Consider the following 18,914-nt stretch of genomic DNA (forward strand, 5'->3'; position numbering starts at 1 on the left):
GCCCTTCAGCTCCACTTTGGAGTGGGAGTGATTCTAAAGGCAGAAGGTATGTCACCTTAAAGCGGAGTTCCACCCAAAAGTGGAACTTCTGCTTTAAGCACTCTACGCCCCCTTACATGCCTCATTTGGCATGTCAGGAGTGGGTGCCTAGTTTTGAGTGGGACATCCTGTCCCACTTTCTGCTTCTGACTTCGGGCCGCCTAGGTGACTCCTTTCCTCCTAGGTGGTCCCTCCCTCTGGACAATCTTCTGGGACATGTCACAGGTCCCAGAAGATTGCCTGTCCACTCGAAGAGCACAGCGTGACCCGCGCATGCGCAGTGCGCATCCGGCCATGAAGCCGCAAGCTGTCACGGCCGGGTGCCCACAGTTTCAATGGCGGCGCCACGGAGAGGAGGGGGAGAGGAGCGAGGCTCCGTGCGGCCACATCGCTGGATTGTGGGACAGGTGAGTGTCTGTTTATTAAAAGTCAGCAGCTACACGGGGAGTTGTGCTGAATCTCACTGAACCCTGCTAGCAGCTTGTTTAAAATGACAGTTAGCACTGCCATTAAGATCTGTGTTTAAGCATTACTGAACTGGAGCTAAAAGTGCTTTAAAGCGGAGTTCCGCCAATTTTTTTTTTTTTTAAAGTCAGCAGCTACAAATACTGCAGCTGCTGACTTTTAAAATATGGATACTCACCTGTCCAGGGCACCCGCAACGTCCTACCATGAAGCAGATATGTCCCTTGGCTCTCGTGTGGAGGCGCCGCCATCTTTGGTAAGGGAATCGGGAAGCGAAGCCTTCACAGCCTGGTTCCCTACTGTGCATGCGTGAGTCGCACTGTGAGTCCTCACTGGTCCCTGCTGTGTTCTGTGTCTCACAGAATACAGCGGTGGAGGATGGGGTAGGCGCCGGAAGTGGCATAGGTCACTGCAAGCGACGCGGTGAGTTATGCCAGGAAGTGGGAGCAAATACCTGTATTAGACAGGTATCTGCTCCCTCCTCCCCCATGAAAAGTGCAAAATGTGACACCAGAGGGGGGGAAGAATCCAAAAAGTGGAAGTTCCATTTTTGGGTGGAACTCCACTTTAAATGCTGGATGGCCGCACCACAACTGCATGCGTTGTGTGTGGTTACGGGACAGTTGAAGTTTGGCCCTATTTACTTGAATGGGTCACATTTGGTAGGAAGTAGTCTCCACCAAGCGCAACGGGGAATGTAATTCCTGCTGGGGCCTTAAAGCATCGGAGCCGCGACATGTGTACAATGGCTCTGCAGCTAAAGTTTGTAGCAGTTGGGGTGTGGTAAAAGCGTGGGTCAATAGCGGGGTTTTACCACCCCTCAACCACTAGTGGGAATGTGTCTTCGCTGTTCACACTGCTCCCAAGGTGGCCATAGAAGGTTGTTTTTATTTATTTTTTATTGTCCATCCTATGGGCTGAAAAAAAAAAAAAAGAACAGATAAAGGAACGCCCTGCCGGGATATTGTATTCTGACAGCAGGACCCGGTGCTATCAGAATACACAGATCAGTGGCTGCAGCCACTGATTGATAGAAGTTTTCCAACTTGTCAGATTGTCAAAAGTCAATCCAACTATAGACTTTTGTCAAAGGGGAGTGCCACACATTGACTGAAATTCCCTGCTGAACTGGCTCAATTTCAAACTGTCTATAGTGATTTATTTTTTTTTTTTAAGGAGCTAAAGCTTATGTAAATAAGGCCTGAGCAAGAGCCCCTGCAGCGTGGGAAGGCGACTAGCGAGCATGTCAGGATATGTATACAAGACATGAGGGGTGGGTGGGCTGTATGCAGACACCATCACATCTCTCTGAACGGGGAAAGTGATCTTTTCTCCTCAAAGTGAAAGTAAAGTCTTTGTTTTTTTGTTTTTTGTTTTTTTTTGTTAAAAGTGCTGATAGGCTGTTTTTTTGTGATACACTATGACCCGCATGTGAATCGCATAGCAACCGCTCCACATTCTTGTTCAATACACATGCGATTCAGCGAGGTGAGATTTGAACCCATTCATTTTGAGTAGACTCAAATTACACCGCATTGCGCCAAAGTTGTGATTGCACCAATTTTGGCACTGCAACTGGATTGCATAGTACTTGCGATCCAGTGCGGGCAAACGCACTGCATTTGTAACCTGCATTTGGGGTGTCATTAAAGCGATGTTCTGCCTGGGGAAATTTTTTTTTTAATATATATACACTTACAGAACCTGTCCAGGGAGCCCGCAATGTCGGAACCCCAGACGATTTTCGGGTCGGTTGTCGGGTGCTGCCGCCGCCATTCGTCGTACGGGAGACTTCACAGCCGGTTCCCTACTGCGCATGCGCAAAGCGTGCTGCACTTTCTAATTGGCGCAGGGGAAGGAGGAGGGGGGGGCCGAACTTTCGAGGGACGGCTCCGTCTCCTGGAAGTGGGGAAGGGTACCTGTCAAAAACAAGTACCTGTGCCACATTTAGTACCTTTCAGGGGGAGGGGGTGGGAGCTGGAGCTGCACTCCATAGACCAGTGTTTCACAACTCCAGTCCTCAAGGTACCCCAACAGGTCATGTTTTCAGGTCTACCATTATTTTGCACAGGTGATTTGATCATTTTCACTGCCTTAGTAGTTACCACAGCCGTTTCACCTGAAGGAAATCCTGAAAACATGACCCGTTGGGGCGCCTTGAGGACTGGAGTTGAGAAACACTGCTACACACATACAGGGGGGCTTAGTCTCATCCCCTGCTTCCTCCTCACTGCATTTGATTGACAGCAGCAGGAGCCAATGGATCTTGCTGCTACTCAAGTCCCTGTGTGAAGAGGAAGGGAGGGAGAAGAGGTGGAGCCGTGCACAATGCTGGATCTCTTCTCCCCTTCACACAGGGAAGGGGGAGACGAGAGCGCTATACATTTTTTTTATTTTAATGCAGGGAATGCTCTCTCAGCTCTCTCCCCCCTAATTGGCTCAGAAATAGCAGCAGGAGGCCATTAGCTGTTGTCAATCACAGCCTGTAAGAAGGGAGTAGGGGGCAGGGCCAAGACGCGCTCCTCTATGGACACACACAGCTGGCTTTGGCGTAAGCCTGCCAGTGCCCCCATAGAAAGCGACTCTCTATGGGGGCACTTGGCGGGGGGGGGGCCAGGAATGCCTACAGGGGAGCCAAAAAGAGGAGGATCAGGGCTGCTCTGTGAAAAACCATTACACAGAGTAGGTAACTATATTATTTACAGTCACTTTAAAGGGGTTTTAAACCCCTTATACATTAAGGTGAAAAAACTTTTGTGCTTCACCCCCCCCCCTTTTTCTTACCTGTGCCCTATCGCTCCAGGGACGAGGAGACAAGTACAGCAGCTCAAGCCGCTGTCTCTGGTCCTCATTGGATATATTGATAGCAGCAGGAGCCATTGGCCCCCACTGCTGTCAATCAAATCCAGTGACATGGGGGGGGGGGGGGGTGGGGAAGAGTCATGCTGTCTGTGTCAATGGACGCAGAAGCAGGACTCTGGAGCACGCCTGCACGAGTGCCCCCTTGGAAAGCGTCTCTTTGCGGGGGCACTCGAGAAGAGGAGCAGCCAGGAGCGCCGTGCGGGGGGGGGACCCCCAGAAAAAGGAGGATCAAGGCCACTCTGTGCAAAACGCTAGCACAGAGAAGGTAAGTATAACAGGTTTGTTATTTTAAAAAAATAAAAAAATCAAGCTTTACAATAACTTTATGTAACTTCTCATAGTATTTGGTTGGATTTAGACCTTGGCTGCCATCACTCCACACCACCACTAATTAGTGGTTTAGGAATGAGTGAGGTCAATAAGGAGGCTGCCACAACAGTTATATCATTCCTGTAAACTTCACCATAATGAGCACCTGTCATAATTACTGTTGTGTCGATAAGAATAGGGTTTTCAGCTAATCTTTGCCTAGATCATTAGGTGAGCTTACTGTGTATAATCTGGATGGACAGGGTTAGACCCATTGAGTGTTTATTGCTTTCTATGGCCCCGCTGGGAAAATTCACCCTTCTAGTTATTCTAAGTTTAGGGGAATTCTGAAACTTTTGAGTTGTCATTAGAATAATAGGGGAGGGGAAAATCTTCCAAACGCGATCCTGTGACAACTTGAATAATTTGGGGTTGATTTACTAAAACTGGAGAGTGTAAAATCTGGTGCAGCTCTGCATAGAAACCAATCAGCTTCTAACTTCAGCTTGTTCCATAAAGCTTTGGCAAATTAAAACTGGAAGCCGATTGGTTTCTATGCAGAGCTGCACCAGATTTTGCACACTCTAGTTTTAGTAAATCGGCCACTTTGAGTCACTGATCGGTTAGCATAATAAATGACGAGGATGTAGAACTTTGCTGATGTGGCATTGATGCATGTGTTTTCCATATTGGGGTTTCACACTACTGAAGTCAGTAAATCAGAATCGCAGACAAAAGACACAGACAGACTTGGCAGTTATTTTATGTCTTTTTTTTTTTTTTTCCTTTTTGCTGTCTGTGTCCTGTTTGGGGTGATTTCTCCAAAGTGGGAGGAAATCACTTCCTAGACGGTTGTCTCCTAAACTACAGGTTCTCCATAACCTCCTGTTTCAGTGACAACAGAAAAGTTTTGGAATTTCCCTCTGCTTTCAACCCTTAGGCCCGGTTCACAGTGATGCGAGTTCATGACGAATGCGATGCGTCAAAAACACTTTAAATTTGCATGTCACCCCTAAAGTCATTGTTTTCAATGACGGTCATTCACATTCATGCATTGCGATTCCTCTACGAATGCAATGCGATTAAAAAAAGAGTCTTGTGCGAGTTTACTGCGTTGCGAATTTAGTCTCCATAAACATCAATGTAAATCGTTCTTGAATCACATTGATGGTTCATATATGTGCAAATTCCACCACACTACTCTCCACAAAAACCAGGAAGTTAACACCTTTTTTTTTTTTTTTTTTTTACATTGTGATTCCATTGGCTAGAATATCAATCGCATAGAATGTCCAACTCCTGAAATTCGCGATAAAATTGCGTTAAATTTGCACCTCACAAAGGACAAAAAATGGAACAAAATCACAAGTGGAAGTGGAAACTAAGCTTGAAGTGGTTGTAAGGGTTTCGTTTTGCATAGAGTGGCCCCGATCGTCCATTTCTGCGGTCCCCCGGTGGCTCTCACGGCTCCTCCCCCACATCAGATAACCCCCTAGGATAAGCGCTCTCCCGAGGGGGTTACCTTGCGGGCGCGCTCCCGAGTCCAGCATAGGATGCACTAAGGTGAAAAAGCACGAAGGTTTACAACCCCTTTAAGGTTCGACTCACATCTATGCATGTTGCTTTTGAGCATTTTTGCGGTGCTTGCCACGTCTTTGGACACGTGTTTTAACCGCGATTTTACAGCGATTTGCTTTTTTTTTTTTTTTTTTTTTTTACACGTTATATAGCCGGCTGCTAAGGAGGGGGCCGGGAAGCCGGCCGCCGTGTCCTTAACAACGGATGAGTCATCAGATATCAGCGGGCTTCCCTGCTGAATGTAAAATAAGAGTTGCCGGCTAAAAATAAAATCACAGCGTGGGGTCCCCCTCGGGTCAATACCAGGCCCTTGGGTCTAGTATGGTTTTGGAGGGGACCTCCCACGCCAAACTTTTTTTTTTTTTTTTTAAATGTCCATACCAGACCCTTATCTGAGCATGCAGGTCAGGAAAGGGAGGGGACGAGCAAGCCCCCCCCCCCTTTCTGAACCATATCAGGCCACATGCACTCAACGTGGGGGGATGGGTGCTTTGGGGCGGGGGGGGGACCCACAGAGCCTCCCATCGTCCCCTGCCGGGCTGCATGCTCGGATAAGGGTCTGGATTTTGGAGGGGACCCCATGCTGTTTAAAAAAAAAAAAAATTGGCATGGGGGGGGTCTCCTTCGAATCCATACTAGACCCACGGGCCTGGTATGGACCTGGGGGGGGGACCCCACGCTATTTTTGTTTTTTACACAATTTTTTAATTTTTTTTAGGCGGCAAATTTTTTTTTTTTCTTTTTTTACATTCAGCGGAGAAGCCCACTGGCAGCTGATGACTCATCAGTTGCTAAGGACGCGGCAGCCAGCTTCCCGGCCCCCCCCTTAACAACCAGCTATATACAATGTAAAAAAAAAAGCAGCAAAATTGTGGTAAAAACGCGGCACTTGCATTTTGGATGCGGGTCCATTGAAGTCCTTTACCTGCAAAATGCTGCATTTTACGGGAAAAAAGTCCTCGACCCTTTCCAAGAATGCAAAGGCACAAAAATGCATTGATGTGAACGTGTTCCATAGGAATTCATGTTAAAAAAAATTCCCTGCATTTCTGCAAAATGCATCAAAAAACACATTAGTGTGAATCGAGCCTAAGACTTTGCACAGCTTTTTTTTTTTTTTTTTTTTTCCCCCCAAGCACCTGGAATCTATTACCAAGTTATAAACTGAACATGTTTTTTTCAAGAGCTTAGTTGCACATAAGATTTTAATTGTTTGCAAATGAGATTTAACCACCATATTGCCTGAGTTGAAATCCATGTATGCAGCAAACGAGGCTCTTGTAAGCCAGGCTGTAAAAGGTCATTCTCTGAAGTAATTAAAACTCATGTGTAGACATTTCCTTTTGTTTACTTAGCAATTTCAGTCGCTTTCAACCATTTTCAATCACAAAAAATGACCAAATGGATCAAATTAGCATCAACAGTCCAACATAGAAATGTCATTGAAACAATTTAAAAATCCCTGTCTACCTGACACATACAGGGTCGCTTATATTATTTTTTAAACCAAGAACAAAAGTTTAATTATCAGTTCTTAAATGTGGTGGCTGCATTAGTTTTCTTTATTTCAGACTAAGTATTTTTTATACAAAATCATACCTGTTGATCCTGACAGAAATCCAGTGTCTTTCCTGTGCACTAAGCTGATATCTCAAACCAAGTTATCGGCCTTCCCAGCTAGCTATGAGGACTTCAGAAGAAAAGAGGGGGTGTTCTATTGTCCCAGCCTAAGATGACAACGCTGTTCCTCTATGGGTACAGTGAGTGAGTGTTGTCACCAGTGGCAGCTGGTGGGGTTTTTTTCGGGGGGGGGGGGGGGGGGGGGGTTTAGGGGGGGGATGATGCGTGGCAAACTGTTCAGTTAGCATTCATTAACAGTTTTTTTTTTAACTGTTAAATCGATGGTTTTACTCCTGCTTTAACCTGTCAGTGGTCATAAAGTTATGGCTGATTAGGGTGACAACACTGAAGAAATGACTCTTTGCTACAATGTAAAGTAGTGAGTGTACAGCTTGTATAACAGTGTAAACTTGCTGTCCCCTCAAAATAACGCAACACACAGCCATTGATGTTTAAACTGCTGGCAACAAAAGTGAGTACACCCCTAAGCGAAAATGTCCAAATTGGGCGCAATTAGCCATTGTCCCTCCCTGGTGTCATGTGACTCGTTAGTGTTACAAGATCTCAGGTGTGAATTGGGAGCAGGTGTGTTAAATTTGGTGTTATCACTCTCACTCTCTCATACTGGTCACTGGAAGTTTAACATGGCACCTCATGGCAAAGAGCTCTTTGAGGATCTGAAAAAAAGAATTGTTACATAAAGATGACCTAGGCTATAAGAAGATTGCCAAGACCCTGAAACTGAGCTGCAGCACGGTGGCCAAAACCATACAGCGGTTTAACAGGACAGGTTCCACTCAAAACAGACCTCGCAATGGTCGACCAAAGCAGTTGAGTGCACGTGCTCAGCATCATATCCAGAGGTTGTCTTTGGGAAGTAGACATATGAGTGCTGCCAGCATTGCTGCAGAGGTTGAAGGGGTGGGGGGTCAGCCTGGTAGTGCTCAGACCATACACCGCACACTGCATCAAATTGGTCTGCATGGCTGTTGTCCCAGAAGGAAGTCTCGTCTACAGTCAAGCATGGTGGTGGGAGTGTCATGGTCTGAGGCTGCATGAGTGCTGCCGGCACTGGGAAGCTACAGTTCATTGAGGGAACCATGGATGCCAACATGTACTGAAGCAGAGCATGATCTCCTCCCTTCGGAGACTGGGCCACAGGGCAGTATTCCAACATAACAACCCCAAACACACCTCCAAGATGACCACTGCCCTGCTAAAGAAGCTGAGGGTAAAGGTGATGGACTGGCCAAGCATGTCTCTTGACCTAAACCCTTTTGAGCATCTGTGGGGCATCCTCAAATGGAAGGTGGAGGAGCGCAAGGTCTCTACCATCCACCAGCTCCGTGATGTCATGGAAGAGGACAGTCAGTGATGATTTGGGGAGCCATGTCATCTGCTGGAAAGTCCACTGTGTTTTTTTTATCAAGTCCAAAGTCAGCGTAGCCCTCTAACAGAAAATTCTAGAGCACTTTGTGCTTCCTTCTGCTGACCAGCTTTATGGAGATGCTGATTTCATTTTTCAGCAGGACTTGGCACCTGTACACACTGCCAAAAGTACCAATACCTAGTTTAATCATGGTATCGCTGTGCTTGATTGGCCAGCAAACTTGCCTGACCTAAACCCCATGGAGAATATGTGGGGTATTGTCAAGAGACACCAGACCCAACAATGAAGGTAAGCTGAAAGCCACTATGAAAGAAACCTGGGTTTGCATAACACCTCAGCAGTGCCACAGGCTGATCGTCTCCATGCCACACCGCATTGATGCCGTAAATCATGCAAAAGGAGCCCCTACCAAGTACTGAGTGCATACTACACTGTACATGGACATACTTTTCAGTAAACCAACATTTCTGTATTAAAAATCATTTTTTTTTTTTAATTGGTCTTATACAATAGTCTAATTTTCAGAGATACTGAATTTTGGGTTTTCACTAGCTGTAAGCCATAATTGTCAAAATTAAAAGAAAGAAATGAAATATATCACTCTGTGTAACGTATCTATATAAAATGAGTTTTCTCTTTTTGAACTATATTCCTGAAATAAATACATTTTTTGATATTCAAATTTTGAGATGCACCTGTAGGATATTGTCTCCAGCTATATGGAAAATGGCTTTAGTTCCCAAATCACTTACACCTTGTTCATACTGTATGTGGCTTTGAAATTGCGTTACTTTATTACGATTTCAAAGCCGCCTGTCAGTGCGGTTTGCCGACATCTGTGTGACTTCATGCACATGAACTTGCCAAAAAATAGTGCAGGAGCCTTTTTCAAATCAGTGCAAGTTAGAGTTGCACAGATTTTGAACGGCTCCATAGGCACAAATGGGTGCGACTTGTCATGCGATTTTTGAAACTATCTAATGGCATGACAGGTCGCTCCGGTGTGAACGGGGAGCTAGCTGAAAAGAGACCATGTAAATTATATAATGTTGCCAAGAACATTTTATTGTAGTCCCTTTTACCTTGGTTCATATGGTTTAAGATTCTTCACTTTTTGTGTGTGTGTGTGTGTTTGCTTTTTGTTTGATGGAACAAAGTCTTTCCTAAAATGTTTCTGGTGGTTTGTTTAATTTTTTTTTTTTTTTTTTGGTGGGGGGGATAAAGCAGTGAACTTTTGCTTGGGTTACGTGGAATGTGATTGTTTATGAGCTCTGTTCTCGAATTTTATTGACAAAAGTTGAACCAATTGTAGCAATTCTTTTACAAATAATTAACTTTCCTTCACAGGACAATCCAATAATGCCTGAAGTTCGGGATCTCTCGGATGCTCTCACGGACCTGTCTATGGATCCTATCACTGGTGTTGGGGTGGTAGCATCAAGAAATCGAGCACCCACAGGCTATGATGTGGTATGTAAAGAGCGTAGTGTAGTGTTGTCTGTAGTTTAAACTACCATGATAAAGCATGACCTTGTCTGTGTTGAGATTGCGTTGAACAAGGTTGCTCAGCACAGCCCAACTCATCTGACCGTTAAAGTGGAACTTAACCCTTCTTTTTTTTTTTTTCAGTCAAGAAAGCTACCATCTTGGCATCTGTTTGATCTGCAGTTGCCATGGTTTAAAATGATATTGCTGCACTTGTTATTTTGAAATCTTACATGGTTTTCATCACAGTTGTGATGAAAAGCCTGTTTACAATGTGATTGGACACAGCTGATCACATGATAAAGGGCCGCTGTGATTGGCCCTTTACATTGATCACTGAGCCCGCCCAAGCTGACTGCTGACTGCACAGTCGGCAACCAGCTGCCCGGAGCCCAGAATTGCATGTCTGAGGCGTCGGGCAAAAGGAATTGCTCCCACCTGGGAATGGGCTGACAAAAGCCCAGGCGCCAGGACGCAATTTTTAGTCGCCATAGCATAGCAATCTGGTGCCTGGGATTTGTAGAGCCCTGCTATGCCATACTTTCATTACCTGCTGATTTGTACCAGTAGAACAATTAGTTTATCATAGGTTTAGATTAACAACACTGTTAGCTCTGAAGTGAAATTGGGCAGCAGTGTTGTCAGCCTGTGGATAGGGTAGCCTTAAGTGAACATGTAGCTTTGAATGAACTTTAAGAGGCACACAAGTTAAGCCCATCATCTGTTTGTACTATTGGGATTTGTTATTGGTGCCCTGGGGTTGTGTGAATAACTGAAGATAATCGCATATAGAAAATTTTGGTTCTGAATGATTTTAATGTTGTCACGTGTACTCAATAAAGTTCTTGTCTGGCAATGTCTGCTGGATGCATGTGTTGGCTGAAAGATGCCAATCTGGGTAGTTTGAAGTGGTTGTAAACCCTTACATATATACCCAGTGAAGTGACCTCAGGTGATACAGAGATGAAACAAACCCGCCTACATAAGTTGTACCTGTTTTTATCTTAAAATAAGGGACTTGGGGTAATTGGGTACTTTATAGGAGCCCAAGGTTAGACCACCCACTCACACAGTTAGGTGGGGTTCTATGGCTAGTACACTGCATCTAAAAAAAAGGAAATGGCAGGAGAGGACCTGCCAAACAAAGGACCATAACCTCGAACCTCCAGATTATTACTGAACTACCTCAAAAAAAAAAGGGGGGGGGGGGGGTCTGTAAAACAGCAATATAGAAAATTCAGGAAATGGCTTTATTAATTTTACAAAAATGGAGACAAATATATCCAAAAAAAAAAGAACCACCTTCCACCACTATAAAAAGACAACATTGTCTATTACCAAAAGGTTTGTCTAGAGCTCTTACTCCTATCCATACAGTCCATTCAAATATCACAACCAAAATGCGCATACAATAAGGGACTTCTGCAGAGAAAACAAGAGCAAAATATCCAAATGGAGGTTTCAGCAATGTGTAGAAGACTCTAATTTGCTGTGATCTGTACAGCACACTCAAAATAGGGGACACCATGTAATGGGTCACTAGCAGAGGAAGCGAACAGGATTAAATTAGGATATAGCCAAATATTGCTCATCAACCAATATCATGAGGTGAGATTATCCAGGTGAAAACAGAACTTGATCCTCCATGAGTCAGTCAGCAGGTACAGCTGATAGTAAGGTTATGATGACGAAGGGCATCCATTTAACATGGGATTAGTCACAATAAATGGCCACCTTGTATCAGCGTTCCACAGCAATGTATATATTGGGCAGAGGTGGCAACAGGATGGATAATGAGATAGGTGGCTAAAGCGGAAGCGGAAAGCAGGCACTTGGCAGAAAATAGGCAGAGCTAATGGGCAGTGTACTCCCATAAATATGCATAAGGTCTTCCTTCAAATGACTCTCAACGTTTGCAAACACTGTCCTGCATGTACTTGACTGTTCATAAAGTCAGACCTGTCCATGGCAGTGATAAGTCTGAGCCTCCAACCTGGTATAGCCACACTGTTCTCCGTGTGGCCGCTGTGCTCCATACAGACGCCGCAGTGTCTATGCCTGCATATACTTCCTCAAACCCGGGCTGAATTGAAACCGTCTTCTCTACATCTACGCAAAGTGCAGAATTTATAAAGCTTGTCTGAGCTGTCAGAAAGCGGGGAGCGGAGAGCTGAAATTACACACTGCAGATCTCAGTGAGGAGAGCGCTGAGAGTTGATTTTGAAGGGAAGGGACACGCTCCCCTTCACACCGCACACCTGAACAGAGATGAGGCTGTCAATCACAGGCTGTGTGCTGCAGATCCCCCCCCCCCCCCCCCCCCCCCATCACCTTGGAGATAGCAGAGGAATGAAGAAGCTGTAGAAGGAGGGATATGCTTTGTTCATATTTCATGTGCCTGACAAAGGGGTCCTGCGCGGCTCTGAAACGTTACACCTTTCTTTTTGTGTTGTAATTATTCTTCAATAAAAAAAGCTTTTCAGACGACATTTAGTGTGCTGGCAAATATGAACGTTGAACAGACACAACCACTGTTCCCAATTTGACAGCCGTGTCAGTGCGCGGCCCCCGAAAGTGAACACTGCTGCGTTCAGGGCCATGCACCAAGACAACTGTCAGATAGGGAGCAGCAGCTGTTTCTGTGCAGCAGCCGCTGCATCCCAAATGGCATGAATGGGACTACTTGCATGGGGATGCATGAAACACCTGTGCATGCAAACACGGCCCTCGCAAGGGTATAAACTATATTACACCCATGTGAATGAGGCCTTAAAACCATTGTGTTCAGATGCATACAGCATATGCTTTTCGTATGATGCAACAAGTAGATTTTTTTTTTTTTTTATCATGTATATGTAAACGGGGCCCTAAATGATCCCTCACCTCACATGAAGTGCCCTTTAATGCTAGTAAGAGTTTAATGATCATCCAGTTTATAACGAGAGGGCTTATGGAATAAAATACGCTTCCTGCTTTGGAACTGAGTCAGATTCTTGAACCATAGTGACAATCGCAGGAATGTATTATTCCTTGGCTCTGATCCCTATACAACATGTGGTGCTTATTTTATATATATTCTGCTCAAAATAGCTAGCCTGGTAACCCTTCCAGTTAATAATACTGGGCTTTCTGTTCTGTTTTTAACACTATGGTAACTCCTATCAGGACCGGACTGCAGAGAAAGTAAGGTTTATGTGCACAAACCATTCCCATATGCTCATTTAGGGGGACCATAAGGCTTTCTTGTGTTTAGGAGAATGTGTTCTAAGAGCGTTATATGTGCATTTGCGTGCTCGATGCCTGTTAAGGATCTAACTATTGATATTTCACATGGTCACTCAAGCATAGCCTTCCCAGGAAGAGAGATTGCTAGTGGAGTTTAGAAATGAGCAGGAACTGCTGTTTTGTACAGAGGAGGATATTACAGCCAGCCTTCATTTTGGGCTAATACTTGGGAATCTTAAAAAAAAATCTTCAAATTTATAAAATTTTCTGAGTATGTCGCAGCGTTCGAAAATCCATTGTGAGTAATCTCCGTAACGTGACTAAAATGGTTAGTTCCTATGATGGTCAGCTCCATTAGTTGCCATAATGTGTTTTTTTTTTTTTTTTTTTTTTCATGAAGTACCTTAATCGGGAGAATACTCTGTGTGGCAGTGTTAGGCCCTGCCACTGTGAAAATGTAGTATAAAATTACACAGAATTTGGACACAGGATTAAAGGCTCTGTCCCACACAAGGCACTTAGGAACTTTCAAGCTCCAGGTTTACGGAATCCAGAGAGAGCCAAAAATACAGCTTCCTCTGCTCAAAAACTATAGTCTGGAACCTCGCATTAATTAAGCCTTAATGCGAGGTTCCAGACTATAGTTTTTGAGCAGAGGAAGCTGTATTTTTGGCTCTCTCTGGATTCCGTAAACCTGGAGCTTGAAAGTTCCCAAGTGCCTTGTGTGGGACAGAGCCTTTAAACCTGTGTCCAAATTTTACTGAATGCCTGCAGAATGTGCGAGTACAAGTTAGTGGTTTGGAAATAGCAAGTTAGATGCTTCCCCCGGGATGGGAGGATAAGAGTTAATGCCTTTCCTGGTTCTTTGGCTTTTGATGGGCTTTTCTCTGGGTCGGACTCACTGATCCTGTGATATAAAAGTAGGACAGTGGTGCAGAGAATAGGTTTGGGGGTCAGGATCGAGTTCCAGTTAGGGAGAACCCCATGAGAGAGAAGATTGGAAAGCAGCACCCATGAGGAACCAAAGAATGCTGTTTACCACTGCCATGATGTAAAGGTAATCAAACTTGGTTCGCCCCGAAGAAACCAGCTGCTGGAAGATGCTATGGATGGACTCTACCTTTTGCAGGTATGCTGGGGCAGCACATAGCCTGAGTTAGGGATAGGGATGTAGGAAAGAATGTCTCCGCATGTTGGACTTTGCAATACCTTTTGCATTTTTCCAAGTAAAGTTTTTAAACCTTGTTTCTGCGTGGTCTGAAGTTACTGAAAGGGGTGTAATGCATGTAACCTGCACCATCCCATTGTTTAAGTTACTAAGGTACTTTGACGGTACAAAGACATCAGTACAAGAGTGTTACCATGGGTAATGTAAGTTAGAAGCAGCCTGTCGGCAAGCGTGTGCCCGAGATAGGTGGGTAGCCTCTTGCAGAAGAGAAGTGTTGTCGGCATTCTTTCCCTGAGCGGTCCGTTTCTCATAGCAACAGGGTCAGACTCTCGCCGCAGAGGTCCCCAGCCTGTGCCCAGGTACGACAGAGTGAAGTGAAGTGCACAAATGGTGGCTGTGCTGTGTGTACGGTGGGACCCCATACTGTTATTGGGAATGACATAGTGGTGATACGCTGGGAGGGTGGAGGTGGACCAGGTTCAAGGTGTCCTTCCTTAATGCGAATTACAGTGAAGGTGCACATTTTCAGGGGGACGCGAGCGTTAAAGTGGAGAATAGTTACAGTGCAAGTATATACGGTGTATGCTCATCTCCAAATGCAGAGGCCTACCTTAAAGTCAAGTATTCCCTCAGGGCAGCCTCAGCCTGGTCCTAGGGCATTTATTAAAATGGCACAAGAGTAAAAGGTACCCCATGTGTAGTAAAGTGATTTTGTTACAAGTGCCCAATGTAGCCCAGAAGAACCCACCACCTGGTAGGCCTCTCATGAGACCCTTGTTTGGCGCCCAATGAGGAGGGGAGCATGGAGGACGTGACTGCTGCTACAGCACCCTACCCTAGCAATTCGCTGGTGTGCAGGGTCATATAAACCAAACCTGAGGATAGCTCAGGGCTTCCAGTTTGGAGACCGCTCTCATGTCGGAGACGGGAGTTTCATCCAGGGGTCAGAGGAGACCCAGCCAGGAGACAGGAGCCATCGTCCCAGGAGACAGGAGCTATTGTCCCAGAAGTCAGGTGGGCTCTATTTGGGCATCAGGAGAACCCCTATTCAGCCAGGAGTGGGCTGTGCAGCATTGTGCTGCAACTAGAGGCTGAGTGAGCCAAGAGAACCATAAGAGCTGAACAATACAGTCTAAGAAGGACTGGTAAGAAGTGCAGCGGAGCTTCTGACAAAGGAGCCAGGTGGCTCGACATTTTCAGTTGACCATTTATGTTGATGTGGAAGAACCCTCACGTGGACAACTGACTTTTATTTGAACTTTGTTTTGTTCAATAAAATTGGGCTGCCATGCCCTAAAATACAGTATGGATTGGCGCAACTCATTGTAAAGTACCTACTACATGAGTATAATCGCCCCAATACCACACATTATGGCCACTAGATGAGCCGAGGATCATAGGAAATACACTTATTAGACATTATGGGGATTATTCTGGCCACTGTGCAAATGGTGTGACATTCGTAGAGTCAATTAAAAAAAAAAAAAAAAAAAAAAAAGACCCATAGCTGTTCTGTGTATTGGGCCACAACACAGCTTTTCTGAATGCACAAGGAAAGGAAGGTGGGAACCAGGGGACAGTGGCTGATGTTGGCCCCATAACGATCCCACCCTAAATGGCTGGACTATACCGGTACAGATAAATAATAATAAGCACATTTTATAAAAATAATTTATTACAAAAAGAAAATACATAGTATACTTAATTAAAATGCAAAACAGAAATTCAGGATTCCCCAAAGAAAATCTGTTGGTTACAAGGTATAGAATGGTCTAGTTCTCGACTAGTTTCGCGATATTATCGCTTCCTCAGGAGGACCAATCTATAAAACAAATAATACAATGCAATACAGGCAGATCACCCAAGCATAGGGTAAGGCAAACCAGCATTTCTATTTGATTATTTCTTTTTTTTACATGCTGTTTGTATGATCACTACTTGTAGTGCAATGTATTCTTTTTGCCTGTATTGCATTGTATTATTTGTTTTTAGATTGGTCCTCCTGAGGAAGCGATAATATCGCGAAACTAGTCGAGAACCAGACCATTCTATACCTTGTAACCAACAGATTTTCTTTGGGGAATCCTGAATTTCTGTTTTGCATTTTAATTAAGTATACTATGTATTTTCTTTTTGTAATAAATTCTTTTTATATAATTTGCTTATTATTATTTATCTGTACCGGTATAGTCCAGCCATTTAGGGTGGGATCGTTATGGGGCCAACATCAGCCACTGTCCCCTGGTTCCCACCTTCCTTTCCTTGTGTATATTAATTTGGATGATGGTACGGTTTAAGACCTGTTATCCTTGACTATCTGAGGCTATACTCACAATCTGAGCTTTTCTGAATGCTCTACGGTAAAAAATAAGCATGCTAATATTTAATGTCTGTGTATGAACCTTGAAAGGAAGGTGGACCATATTTTCAGTGGACAGGTTTTTAGTTATTAGAAGTAATAAGAGAAGCTGCAATTTTGATGTCACCGTCATATTTTTGCTTATCCATCCTAATAAAATCACATTTTGTTATAGCGCTTTAAAAAACACAAAAAAACAAAAAAAAACAAAACAAAAAAACACACCAACAAAAACAAACCCAAAATGCAGTGGTTTTTGGTGCAGGATTTTTTTAATGTTTATTTGTAAGTTGCTATAATAAAAAGAATAAAAAAAAAAAATTATATTTAAGATCGATATGGATATTAATCTAGTGTCAGAGTAGGAGTGACTGTGGGAGTGGTGATCCTGTTGCCCCTGAAACTAGGATTTGCAGTCTTATTTTTTTTATTTTACATGTTTGTTGTACCATATTTCCATTACTGTGCTACGGTCAGATCCTATTCCCTATCTGATGACGCCCACTTCATTGATCAATGCATTTTGGGTTGCCCTGGGAACTGGAAATAACCACTCCTAGCATTTGTTTGGAAAATCAACATTAACCATGCATGTTCCACTGGGGTCTACTGAACGTGTCACATGGAAAGTGATGGCACTACAAACAGCAGAAAGATGTCTTCATGCCTAGCGTATTTATAAAAAAAAAAAAAATCCTGCAATTATGCAGCCCCTGTGATAAGCAGCTAGTGAGATTAAGGCCTCATGCACACGGGCGCATGAGGCCGTATGACATACAGTAAATTGCAGGCATATTTCTGTGCCTGGGATATACAGCTGCTGTATACAGTCAACCATGGTAATGAACAGCTGTTCATGGGTTTAGGTCACTACTTGCGTAAGCCTGTGCATGCATATGGGTGTACAACCCTGGATGCAGAAATGTGTGCATTCAGAAATGTTTTGATTTTACACGTGCACAAGTAGCAGCTTAAACCTGCATACAGCTATTCATTACTATAGTTAGCTGTATATCTCGGACATAAAAATATACGCATAGTTTAGATTTATGTGCCGGTGTGCATGAGACCTAAAGCTAATCTCCAGACACTAATAAAAAAAGTTGATCAATTCCTCATGAAAAAAGGCATTGCATATTTCAATGTAAATTAGTGTAAGGATCTGAATTTGTGTTTATATCCTCTTCAACGGTTTTTACTGTGTTGTGTGTGTGTGTGGTTTTTTTTTTTTTTTTTTTTTTTTTTAATGACTAAGGCTTGAATTTCAAGAGATAACAGTAAGTCCTCATGCACACGGACGTTTTTACAGCTGCTTTTTTGAGCTTTTTTTGCAGCTTAAAAAGGCCTGTCTATGTTAGTCTATGGCTTCATGCCCACCTAGGCGTTTTTGAGCTGCAAGTGGCATAGGCGTTTTTAAGCTGTAAAAAAAAACCCAGGACCAGTGGGTTCTGAGAGACGTTTTTCAGCTGTAAAAACGCTCTAACGCTGAAAAACGCTGAAAAACGTCATTCACCAACGTTTTTTAAAGTTTTTGATCCATTGAAAAAAAAAAAAAAACGCGGAAAAACGCTCAAAAACGCTATTGCAAAAACACTGAAAAAAGTAAAAAAAAATCGCTGCAAAGATACTGGCATTTTCATAACGTTATTTTAACAGCCTGTGTGCATGAGGGCTTAAGATCTTTATAGACATGGGACAAAACATTTATAGGGCCATTCTGGACAGAACAGCATGTACAGGTTTCTTTTTTGTTATAAAGTACCGTATGTTGACATAGCTGCTTAAAAGTTGGGTGGTATGGCTTTCTGGTTTGTTGAAGAATTGAAGTGCCAAAGTAGAACTTGTTTATTCTAGGACAGGGTTTCTCAACCAGGGTTCCTCCTGAGGTTGCTAGGGGTTCCTTGAGCAATGAGCAACTTCTGCCTCTCATATACGTTCCCACTGACACCAATGATCTTTTTAGCTATCTTTTGGGGGTAATTCTTCCTAATGACCACAAGTGTAAGGCACATTTTCCACACTGGCCATCGCACTAATGTATCGTGAGTTGTAAATATAATAATTTTTAGCAGGGGTTCTCTGAAACTGGAAAGTTATTTCAAGGACAACACCTCTGTGTTGAAAAGGCTGTATCTAGAAGTTTAGTTATCCTTTACGGTTTCATTGACAAGTGTTTTCTTGCCTTAAGGCTCCTTGTATTAAGTCAATCCAATTATTTTGAATGGGCTGTCAACACTCCCCAATGCCTGAAAACGCACACTAGCAATATTTTTGCAGAGCACCATCTCTGTGTTTTGGTGTGCCGTAATTTAGCCGTGTTTGTCTACTGTATATGTGCATTTAGGATGCCTTTCAGAATAAATGGCAGTACACATACTGCGCATTGGTGTGCTTTTTAGGAATGCATTAAAATG

General features: G+C 43.8%; 1 protein-coding gene across 6 annotated transcripts in view; it reads left to right on the plus strand.

Annotated features, from left to right (window-relative positions):
• Window positions 1–18,914, plus strand: part of MVB12B (multivesicular body subunit 12B) — a 236,524-nt gene that overhangs the window by 53,745 nt on the left and 163,865 nt on the right. For all 6 annotated transcript variants that reach the window (XM_073600320.1, XM_073600323.1, XM_073600322.1 and 3 more), the window contains one exon: window positions 9,611–9,733. In XM_073600320.1, the coding sequence (XP_073456421.1) occupies window positions 9,611–9,733 (123 nt within the window). The remainder of the gene's footprint in view (window positions 1–9,610; window positions 9,734–18,914) is intronic.

Source organism: Aquarana catesbeiana, linkage group LG09 (assembly GCF_042186555.1).
Source record: "Aquarana catesbeiana isolate 2022-GZ linkage group LG09, ASM4218655v1, whole genome shotgun sequence".
In the NCBI taxonomy this organism is placed as follows: domain Eukaryota; kingdom Metazoa; phylum Chordata; class Amphibia; order Anura; family Ranidae; genus Aquarana; species Aquarana catesbeiana.